This window comes from Carya illinoinensis, chromosome 13 (genome assembly GCF_018687715.1).
Source record: "Carya illinoinensis cultivar Pawnee chromosome 13, C.illinoinensisPawnee_v1, whole genome shotgun sequence".
NCBI classification, from domain to species: domain Eukaryota; kingdom Viridiplantae; phylum Streptophyta; class Magnoliopsida; order Fagales; family Juglandaceae; genus Carya; species Carya illinoinensis.
The window spans coordinates 868,468-879,689 of NC_056764.1; the positions used below are offsets into that span (position 1 = coordinate 868,468).

General features: G+C 34.8%; 2 protein-coding genes across 2 annotated transcripts; one reads left to right on the forward strand and one right to left on the reverse strand.

The window, feature by feature from the left end:
- Nucleotides 1–2,129: 2,129 nt before the first annotated feature.
- Nucleotides 2,130–6,981, reverse strand: LOC122291563 (serine carboxypeptidase-like 40). The gene is made up of 7 exons (XM_043099347.1): nucleotides 6,461–6,981; nucleotides 4,794–4,901; nucleotides 4,419–4,693; nucleotides 3,175–3,438; nucleotides 2,840–3,051; nucleotides 2,616–2,721; nucleotides 2,130–2,512 (listed from the first exon to the last, which is right to left on the reverse strand). The coding sequence occupies exons 1-7, from the start codon at nucleotides 6,843–6,845 to the stop codon at nucleotides 2,357–2,359; spliced, it is 1,506 nt and encodes a 501-aa protein (XP_042955281.1). The 5' UTR covers nucleotides 6,846–6,981; the 3' UTR covers nucleotides 2,130–2,356.
- Nucleotides 6,982–10,267: 3,286 nt separating this feature from the next.
- Nucleotides 10,268–11,191, forward strand: LOC122292120 (protein BPS1, chloroplastic-like). The gene has a single exon (XM_043100345.1). It carries the CDS (start codon nucleotides 10,268–10,270, stop codon nucleotides 11,189–11,191), a length of 924 nt encoding a protein of 307 aa, XP_042956279.1.
- The last annotated feature ends 31 nt before the right edge of the window (nucleotides 11,192–11,222 follow it).

An 11,222-nucleotide genomic window follows, 5' to 3' on the forward strand; every position in this document is an offset into this window, starting at 1 on the left:
CACTGTATGGTGCGGGTAGCACCCCTAAGTAAAACACCGAATCATGATAAAAAAACGACAGCAGAAAGTAAATAAAACATGTGAAGAATAATTATTTGGCCCAATTAAGAAATCTAATTTTATTAATAAATCATGAAATTATCTTAATTACTTACAATGTATTATGTGATCACACACATCTCTTTATAATTAAAATAAATATTTTAGTTCCAAAGAGATTTCATAAAAATAAATCTACCAATTAATATAACTTTTATTATAAAGTAAATTTAATATATCATATGAAATGTTTATAAATTTATTTTTATGAAATCTTTTAAATAGCTATAGTAATACGTCTTTATAACCAAAGACTCAACAGTACTACTAAAACTGATACGTCTACACAAAAAGGCAGAATATTTGCTTGCAACATAAATGGATCTAGATTCGAGAATGCTTGTTATATATATATATATATATATATATGGAAAAATCTAGTTGTAAGCACAATCGTATGCTAATATGTACACAATCTAATGTAATTGGTCAAAAAGTAAATTTTATTAAAAAAAATATTAGTTTAAATTTTGAATATGAAATAATCAATATTGGTACGTAAATTAGTATACAGCTTTATTAATATGTAACAAAAGTCTATATATATATATTATATGATATTTAAACACTCTACACGATTATAAATATCATTTTCATTTCTAAATTGCCGTTAGTATTTTTAGCTTGTTAGTATAAAATAAATCCTTGTAATCTAGCCGGCCGACGGAGCGTACTGAATCATTGATCCCACAATTCGCAAGAGCGTGCTGCATATATAAATCCTAGACTTTCTTGCAGCTAGCTCTCCTTACATTGTTTCAACTTTCGAAGTCGATTCACGACTACATATATGGAAGCCTCAGATAGAAGTGGATCGAGCATTGTGAGATTTCGAGATGGGAATTCTTAGATAATAGACGAGATTGGTGGAGTAGGCTGAGTGCCTAACTCAGTAAACAAATATATGTATTTATAGACGTGTTGGTTATAACTTCAAATTTGAATTATAAAGATATCTGCTAATAAATTATAACAAATTAATCTTAAAATCATAACAAACTAATTTAAATATATAAATCTATTTTACAACCTCAGTATCTTCCAGATTGCTTGAGAGATCTTCACAAGTTGTTAAGTGAGATATTGAGATAAATCTTCAATTGTATTGAGTCTAACAGGAATTTGAACCAGCTGCTTAACTTGAGATTGTGAGCAGTTTCAAAGTGGTATTATACACTGCGAAACATGTTGGACAAACCACTTAAGTGTGCATGCAATAACTAAATAGCTGTTATGCACATGCACTGTCTTACAGCACCGTCCTATATGTTGAAACTATTGCTGTTGCAACACTATCCTATATATTGATTTTCAACTATAGCTGCTGTAACTGAAGGTTAGCCATCAATTACTGCTGATAGTTAGCAACATGTTTAGCGGAACTTCTCTTATAAATATGAGAAGTTTTGACATGTAAGATATGTGAGGCAAAATAGAGAGATAATAGGCGTGAAAGATAAATTGTTGAGTGTTTGTGATCTCATACAAACTCAATGAATTTTGACTCTAATGGATGTAGACAATTTACTGAACCATTTAAATATCGTCTTGTGTGATTTTAAACAGGCTAAAAGCGCAAAAAAACAGTCATCATTTGATTGCTCGATCCCTCAGGAGGGTAATTAAGCTAAAGGCGCAACAAAACAGTCATCATTTGATTGCGCGATCCTTCATGAGGGTAATTAAGCTGTGCATGCAAGTGCAGGAAAGGTGCTCCTTGTCGATACAACATGATGTTGATTGGAGTTGTTAATGGCAATTATTACCACTATGTTTGGCAATCAATAAAAGATATGTGGAGGGCCAGAGCCCCATGCTTTTTCATGTCCACGAGTCACGACAATGTTAGATTTCTTTTATGTTAAAGTTATCATACACATTCATGAAGGAGTTTTGATCTTGAATCCTATATTTGCAGCGAATTAACCATGCAGGGTTGGATTCATTGGAAAGGTGATGGCGATATTGCAGGGCTCCTGTTTCTAGGAGGTGAAATAAAATTCAAACCATATATCAAAAATGGAAAGAGAAGAAGGAAAAACAATCATCATTTTGCTTTAATTAAATGCACCTTGCTTTGCTATACCAGTACTTTGAATAATTCAACCTAGTTGGAACTAAGCAAATGGAAAACTAAATAAAAATAGTAAAAAAAAAAAAAAAAGAGTGGAGAATAAATTGACACTAACAATATCCTTTGGTGTCAACCTAGTTGGAAGTTGGAACTAAGCAGCAAATGGAAGAATAAATTGAAAAGCTAATATCTTTTGGTGTCAGGAAGAGGTGTGCCATCAAGGAAATGCTTGATTAAAGAAAATGCTCTGGCAGGCTGGTAGCTGGGAACTTGATGCCCTGCCCCTCTAACTGTTGCGAATGTGAGGTCTCCCTTGTACACTTCTGTATACCCACCAACCTGTGCCACAAGCAGAACCATTGATCAGAAACCAAAATGTTAAGTTACTTAGGATCGATCGACGTTTAGAATGAAAAGCAAAGGACAAAAAAAGAGAAGTTACCTCTCCATTGAAGTACCAAGGGTGCCATGCAGTCTTAACAGGAAGATTCATTTTATTCAGAGAATACTTTGTTGATGTAACTGGAACCCTTCCATCAATGTCCCCACTGCATTTTATTTAATATGTATAGAATCATTTTCAGATTGATAGAAATGATATTATTTTTTCCTGAAAAAGACGGTATTCCAATTTTATAAAGATCGAGATGATACTCAATGTTTTACCTGAAAACCCAAACTCGAAGTCCGTTGGCCATGAACTCCTGCAGAAGGGGAATGATGGTTGAGGGGCTATCTCCCCAGTCTGTTATGATATCACTGCACGGTTGCCAGTCATGTGCAAGCTTGGTTACATTGGCATGAAGGGCTTTTTGAGCCTCAGGCCGATTCAGATAAACATACACATAACCATCGCTGCATGGATCGAAATTGGATATCTGCAACTCCAAAATAAAACATGATCATATAATTTTGACGATACATCATGTACTATTTCATATTTTACCAAAAAGATCACTAGGCCCGTTATAACAAAAAAGGAATTATTTTTCAGTACTTACAGAAACTTTCTTGGGTTGAGGAGTAGTGTAGTTGGCCATGGTGCAGAGGGGAGCATAGATGTTGTAGATATCGAGGTAGTAAGTGTCCCTGTTGGCAGCAACGGTGGCATCATTACACTGGCGATTTTGACTCTTGGCATCGGGTGAAAAATCACAGTATTTGTTTATTTTTTGGGCATCCTCGTCCGAAATGAGTGCGTGGCTCGCAAAATAATCGTACATTCCTCGGTTATCTGTTTCATCATTGATCACTGCATTCCCAATCTGTGTATAACGTATAACATATGATAGTAATAGTGCATGCTACGTACGTACTCTATGATCATGTGAAATATAAATTATAAACACATGCATTTTAATTACCACTTAATAATCATTACAAAAATATTGACAACTTACTATCTAGCACCCAATTCACACTTTATTTTTTTATTTATTTTTTTGTTTTGAGGGGTCGACCCAAAAATGATGGTGTAAAGAAAATCATGATGACAGAGTAACTAGTGTGTGAAAAATAAAGAAAGTTGACAAAGAAAGAATAATCATTAATTTTGCACTTTGCGACAATTTTTGTGCTGACTGCAAGAAGGCGCATGGTTGGTGGCAAGCAAGCAAGCACATCTCACGTCGGTCTGGAATAAAATCAATATCCACTAGATTTAATTGGAGTACTTCTTGAAATTTCAAACTTTTATTTCTAATTAATTAGGAAAAATTAAATATAGATATATATCTTCAAATAAATTCTTATAATAATCTATTTGTTGAAAATAGATAATATTTAACAGTAATATATCAAATATATATATCACGAATTAAATCATGCATGCACTGATATCTATATATATATATATTGCTTAAAGACAAAAATAGTTAGTACTGAATTAATTATAATTAGTAATTTAGTACAAGGCTGTCATGGGGTTAAATATTAGGTCCACCCCTAACATGGGGTTGGACCCAATTGATCAAGCACTCTACATATTTCTTTACCATCATGAACATATGAAAAAAAAAATGAAAGGCCAGTTGACAGTGGTCGGTATAACTTCCAAATTTCAATAATTTCTTTACGTTGAAAGACATAAGCATAAGTACTACTTTCTTTCAAGCATGATTTTTAATTATTTTTGCCTGTGAAACCTAACTTCCCATCAATTATTATTTAATATAATAATTTTGTATGTGTCTGCACGCGTGAGAGAGAGAGAGAGAGAGAGAGAGAGAGAGAGAGAGAGAGTTACAATAATTCCCTTGAGGTTGATAATGGTCTTGTTAGCCTTCTTATTATGAAGAAGAATGGTGTGTGCAAGTTGAGGAACATAATGCCCAGCGTAGCTTTCTCCAGAAATATAAAAAGGTCTGTTCTTGTACTCGGGAAATCTCTTAAGCCAGTTCACCAAGAATACATAATTATCTGCTGCAGTTTTTCTATCACCACACGTATTATAATCTGATGATCTGTTCGAGTACGAAAATCCTACTCCGGCAGGAGACTCGAGGAACAGAAGGTTTGCAGCTGCAGAAGAAAAATAAATATTCCAAAAAATTTAAAAAGAAAAAGAAACTCTATAAATATATATATTCAGGTAAAATTAATTTATAACGATAATTTTTACCATGGTTCCAAGAAAATCTGTTTGCGTAAAGTGTTTTGCCGTCACTGCGGACGCGGAATGGTCCGAGCTCTTGCATTGCTCCATAGGCCAGGGATGAACAACCTGGGCCTGCATGCATAGAAATTAAGCAAAGGCCATCACGATGAAGTAGGAGCTAAAAAATTCGAATTTTGATAATATATAAATAAATTTCCCAGCATGTTACTTATTGTAATAAAATAATTACATATATATATATGTGCTTCCCAATACAGGAAATTAACCAATGGTTTGCATGCACACGTACCCTCAATGCTAAACAATACAATTTTTTTTTTTTTATTGCTCTTATTATTATTAAAAGGGGCCGATGTTATATATATTTGAACAATTTGATAGCGGTTTAAGAAAAAAGAAATGATAATTGCAACTGTGAATACATGCAATTGCTATATAATTACTTTAAAAGAGTTAAATAAATACAAAACTCTCTTGAATTTTTTTTTAATAATAAATTCTGCTCTTTTTTAAAATGACTGTATATTACTTACAGATTCTATAACTATATGTATGCATTATTCGTGAGCAAATGTTTCCAAAATATGGGATACTTTTTTTCAAGGAGGGGATAGATCATTTATCAAAAACCAAATATAAAAATGCATGTTGACGGACAATGTCAGAATAAAAAAAAAAAAAAAAGGAAAGAAAGATCGATAATTTAATTTAATAAACCATTTATATTTTTTTTAAACATATTTTTATATAAAATTGCGTGACTGTTAGAACATGCCCGCCCAGAAATCCCATGCGTCATGCATGCACGCCGGGAAATCCGATCCACAGGAGTGAAGTACTTTGGGATTTGATAAATTGATCCCCAGATCTTTCACAATAAAAAAAAAAAGCGGTGGCAATACGCCATCGCCATGCATGCAGTAAGTAAGAGGGTTGACATATACTTAAAATAATAAAAATATGAAAAATATTTTATAATAAGTATATACATACTCACACACGGTTGAAAAAGGAAGGACAACAAGCATTAATAATAATAATATTTATGGTGAATTAATAAACAATATTAATATTGCACAATCGCGAAATGAATTATTTCTATAAGGAACAAAACTGAACATGGCACGTTGTTTTTAATGAGTTCATGACTAGCTAGCACAGATGAAAGAAGAAGAGGAAGATTCGAAGCAATATGAATTCTTTCACCGTAAGCATGATCATTTTGTAGTCTACTAACGTACACCTGGACACTCTTCTTGTGATCATGATCATTAGAGTAATGACCTTAAGAAAAACAGGGATTGTCCCGCAATTCATGAACTAAGTGTGGTCTAGCTTATAACTTCAAAGAGGATAGAGAGTGAAAGATAACTACCACGCGGTTATACTATTGATGATGATGATGATCAAAATATCATGAATTCTATGTCAGGTTCTTTGAGATTTTTTGTGATGTTTTTACATCTTCCCATTCCAACTATCTCTCGTTGTGTCCCTCTAAACGGGAAACAAAGAAACGAAAACAAACAACAAAGAAAGGAATATGTTGGTATATGCAGCTACCAGACAAAACAATGAATTTTTTCTAGTGTCTCCTCAATACAGCCTAATGATATTGACAAAGGATGGAGACTGATCAGAATGGAACAGATATGTATGTATTTATATACCTCCATTAAGCCAGAGAAGAAGAGGCAATGAATCTTTCTTGGGATTGTTGGCTTCAGCAAAATAATAAAAAAGAGCACGACCCGCGGCTTTATCCACCGTGACATACCCACCATACTGTGAGAATTTCACCCGTGGTTGTCCAGGCAGTCTCTCGATCCTGTCTTCCTCCTTCGAGTACTCCTCATGAGGAACATAAACTTTGTCTTCGTTGACAGCCTGAACTGCCTCGAAAAAACTGGTGTCGAATCCGAAATGTGGCTTCAACTTGGACTGGCTGAGAGGAGGCAGACCTTGCTCTTTCATTTTGCCATGAGTTTGAGCCACAAAGCCTGAAAGAAGGAGACAGAACAAAAGAACCCAACAAAAAGACTGACTCGATCCCATTCTGTTTTCTGTTCCTGCAGAATGTGAACAAGAGAGAGACAGAAGAAGGAATTAGAAATGTTGAGTTCGGAATCTTCAGATCCAAAAGTGTTGTTTACATGAAGTTTATATCACACGTATATATAAAGATGGGTAGTAGAAGCAATGTAGGTTTCAACTTTCAGCGACCACGAAGGAATAGGATAAATACCACAAAATTGGAGATTTACAGATTCTTTTTGGCCTGTTATCACCAGTCACGTTCTGCCATGTGGCTGGTCTTGAGGGAGTGCTTGGTCTTTTATTGCCACACGCAATTATATCCAGAATCCAGCATTGATGGCACGCTCATTCTGATAAGGAGATTGTCCGTGAAATCAGGATTGGGAATGAACCGGGTCGGAAACAGCAAATTATTCGTCTTTGTTAGAAGGTTTGGTGAGCTATAAAACAATTCCATATGATAAACAAATTACGTCCTTTCTTGTTTCTATTGATCAGCTAATAAATATTATAAAATTTAATTCTAAAATAAACTTCCTTTCTTGTTTTTATTGATGAACAGCTAGTAAATATAAAAATCAGTTTTAAATTAAATCATATATACGTAATAGTTCTTAGCTGTTACCCCAGCGTGCATACTAATGATTCTGTTCTGTAAACAGTAAGAAAATGCCCCTTTGTTCTGCTCTTAGTGGGTTTTTCTGTTGATTCTTATCCGCTAGCTAATTGCATATTTTAATGTGAGATAAAAGGCAAAAGGGTGTTATTTCAGGCCATACAATAGCCATTGTTTTTGCAATTTACTTTCTCATTGGTTATTTGCAGGGAGTTTTGGGTGTGTTAATGCAGAGAATTAAGGAGCACATGCAAAGTACTGATATCCACAAAAGACTCGAAAGGACTTGCTGTTTTTGTGCAAACAGAGTGCAAGCCTTGCCTAAAATGAATTGTATTAATGGAGAAAAAGTCGAAGTGATAAAACTTTATTGGGATGGGATGAAAAGATCAATCAAGATTAAGTAAATTATCTAATAGAAGTTTGGGTCTTGAAGTACTCGATCTGATGCAATGATTGAGATGTGTGGGGGAAATGGAATAATATTGTATTGGGTGTTTTATTAGAATACTTCTTACTGGTGGGTAGGGATTACTTCTGGAGATACTTCCACTGCAACTCTCTCTGATTGATTACAACAGAACTGGCTTTTTGGGATTGGGAAGACACCAAAATTCCTCTCAACAGACCATGGCATGTTCAGTTTTGCTTTCGCATGCTGTATTGGAAGTGAGCAAAGGAACAAAAACAAGTTGGAGCATTTGAGGTCGACTATGACACAAAGTAAAAACTACCAAGTATGGGGTTGACCATAATTTCAGAGGAAACAATGGGATGCATGCCATGCCTGCCTTTGTGTTTTAGTAAAAGATGTATATTTTAATAACTTTAAAATAAGAATTTGGACCAAACCAAACTTATTTGTCTTTTTCTTATGTTTATCTGTATATTAAAATAATTTAATATAAAATAAAATGAAAATCCACTGGAGGTTTTGTGCCTATCTGCCGAGATGTTTCTCGTTCTTATTGTGAATCGTAGAAAAGAAAAAGTGAGTGTCCAATAAGAAATTGAATTATGATTGGGTTGGCAATGGGTCCTTCAAGTGTTGGATTAAAGGCCCACAAGTAGTTTGTAGAGTATATGGATCATGTGGAAACCCATATTCTTTACAGAGGATTCAATAAGTTTTGTAGATTTGGATAGTCTTGGTCCAATCATATAATGATAACTGGTGGCCTCATTTTCATCTTGATGCAACTTTTAGCCCGGCCCATATAATTGCAGCGTTATGGAAATATATCATTTAGAGATTTTTCTGAATATTTTATTTATATTTTACAAATATATTGAAAATGTAAACTCTCGAGCCTCCATTTTTACTAAGGGAAGGTAATTACAGATACCCATGTTCGAACATGGATAACATCAATACAATAAAATAAAAGTGTTCATTTTAATATTTTTCAAATGGATGTTTTTTAATTGGCACCAGATGTCCGAGAATAAAACACCGACTAATCACAAAGGTGTATAGGTACACATTAGATAATTTAAGAAAAATTTATCTTAATTCTTAATCTTTAGAAATTATTTACAACCAAGAAAATTCGTGAAAGGAGCATACTATTAAAATCAAAGTCTTTACCATTTTAGCCGACTCATAGGAGTTTCTTTTAATAAACCTTTCAATTTTCAAGCAATTAAAAACAAGACTTGTGGTCTAAGACTCCATAGGGAGGCGACTCGGTTGACATAGCAATCAAAAACACGCATTGGATCGATCAAAAACTGACATAACAATCATCAATACGAGACAAGGACCCCAAGAGGCTACTAAGTTATGGAGTCATCCAGAAAACATAAATAAAGAACATATCTTAATTAGCAAGTAATTTTTCCTAGTCATTCATATTTCGATCCCAAGCTATATCAAGATTACAAATCTGTGGGTTCTAATGTTACAGAACTCTAGTGTTTTTATCCGAATAAGTACCAAGTTGCAAATAAAGTGACGTGCCAACTCTTTGAGCTAAAGTTTAAATTTTGGTTGTTAGACTCAACTGAGATTAGTTCAATTTAATTTTAAGCCGAGTCTAACATATAAACACCTCTTAAATTATTAAACTCATCTAAATTTAAAACATTTTTACACGTGAAACTCATAATTTTTTTCAACTCAACAACTCTTTACACGTGGGACCCTCAACTTTTTTCAAATTCTTATAAATATATCTAAACTTATCTTAATATCCAAACACATTTAAACTCATATTAGATGAACTCCACATAACTGACCCCACCAATTCAACTTACTATTATTTATAAAGAATTCAGTTCAACTCAACTCAATATTTAAACGCACCCTTTAGAAACAATTTTTTCAATATAGAAAGCGTGTTCTTCATACATATTTGTATATCAAATCTTGTATATTAAATCATGTCATTCAATAGTATAAAGAGTGTCTTCCACTAAATATGATTTATCATGATTTATCTTATATTTTAGGAATGACCAGACAGAGTACTTCCATTTCCTGTCTGGAATCCAACACGGCCCAAACGGGAACGTGTTGTCTCAAAGCATGGTTAATTGTAACTGAAAATCAAATGCACAGGAGGAGATGAGATAAGCACCAAGCAAGTTTGACCAGCCGCCGAAGTCCATCGTTTTATTATTTCCAACTGCGAGTATCGCTCACACAAGCTACTGTTTAGCAACTCTTTACCGGCTTGAGTTGCGTGAAAGCAACAACACGTGCAACTCCTGAACTTTCATAAAGCCAACTTCTATATCAAGTCTCTCGAACCCATCAGGGCAACAATGAACAAACCAATCTTTCAAAGCCCATTTTGCGCTGTGTCTGTCCGTCTGTCTGTCAATGGTCATCTTCGTAGAAGAATTTAGCAAGCTCTACTCCAAACTGGAGAATCACCTCCACCACCAATCTGAAGCCTTATCGGCTTCTCTACAGGCTTTTCAATCCGATGTTTCGAATTACATAAACCAGTTGTGGGTAGATTCGAGATCCGGATCAGAGATCCTGTCCTTGCCTTGGGTTCTCCAATGTCTAGGCCTTCTACCCGCCATCAACAAAGCTTTTGCAAAGCTAATTGTGGATATTGATTACCCCGTTGGTAACTGGGAAGTTGCTGCTGTGGATGAATATCTAAGCTGCAGCTTGAGTTTGCTGGAGCTTTTCAATTCCATTGCTTCCTCTCTTGCATATCTTGGCCAAGCTCGGCTTCCGCTAGCTCATGCTTTGAGCCTTGTGGAGAATTCACCATCTTCGGCAATAGAGCATCTGAAACCAATTCAGCCAAGAAGTCTCGACAAGGATTTCGGGAAAGGTGAAACTAAGGAAGATGGAAAAGAAAAGATTTACTCTGGCAAGGAATGGGTTATTCATGAAGCTTTAATAGCCATGAAGAGCATAGGATTCTGGGTATGTGGGATTGTGCTGTCTGGTTTATGCAGTGATGGTAATCCATACTTGGAGATGAGAAAATCGGTTGATGGGTTGGTTTTTTCATCATTTGTTGAATTGGATTCAAGTCTATACGAGATTATTATGGAGAAAGGGGCAGTCTTAAAGGAGATAAAGGAATTGAACGATGCAGTGGCTTGCCTTCTTGCTGCCTTGGCCACTGGGAAACACAGCGAAGCAGCTGAAGAATTGCAAGGAAAGTTGGAGATATCAGAGAAACTATTGGAGCAATTGCAGAAGGAGGTGGATCGTCTCTTCTCTGAGGTATTAGATGGAAGAAATAAAATGGTCGATTGCCTTCGAGACCGGAAGCATTAGCAGCTTCTGTAATATTTCGTTTGTAAAGTTT

Bases quoted from the DNA above. Each gene is read 5' to 3' on its own strand.
- LOC122291563 (XM_043099347.1), bottom strand. From the start codon at position 6,845: ATGGGATCGAGTCAGTCTTTTTGTTGGGTTCTTTTGTTCTGTCTCCTT. The intron at 4,694-4,793 runs GTAAAAATTATC...TTTCTTCTGCAG, and splicing joins CAGATTTTCTTGGAACCATG to CTGCAAACCTTCTGTTCCTC. The intron at 3,439-4,418 runs GTAACTCTCTCT...CGTTATACACAG, and splicing joins TCAACCTCAAGGGAATTATT to ATTGGGAATGCAGTGATCAA.
- LOC122292120 (XM_043100345.1), top strand. From the start codon at position 10,268: ATGGTCATCTTCGTAGAAGAATTTAGCAAGCTCTACTCCAAACTGGAG.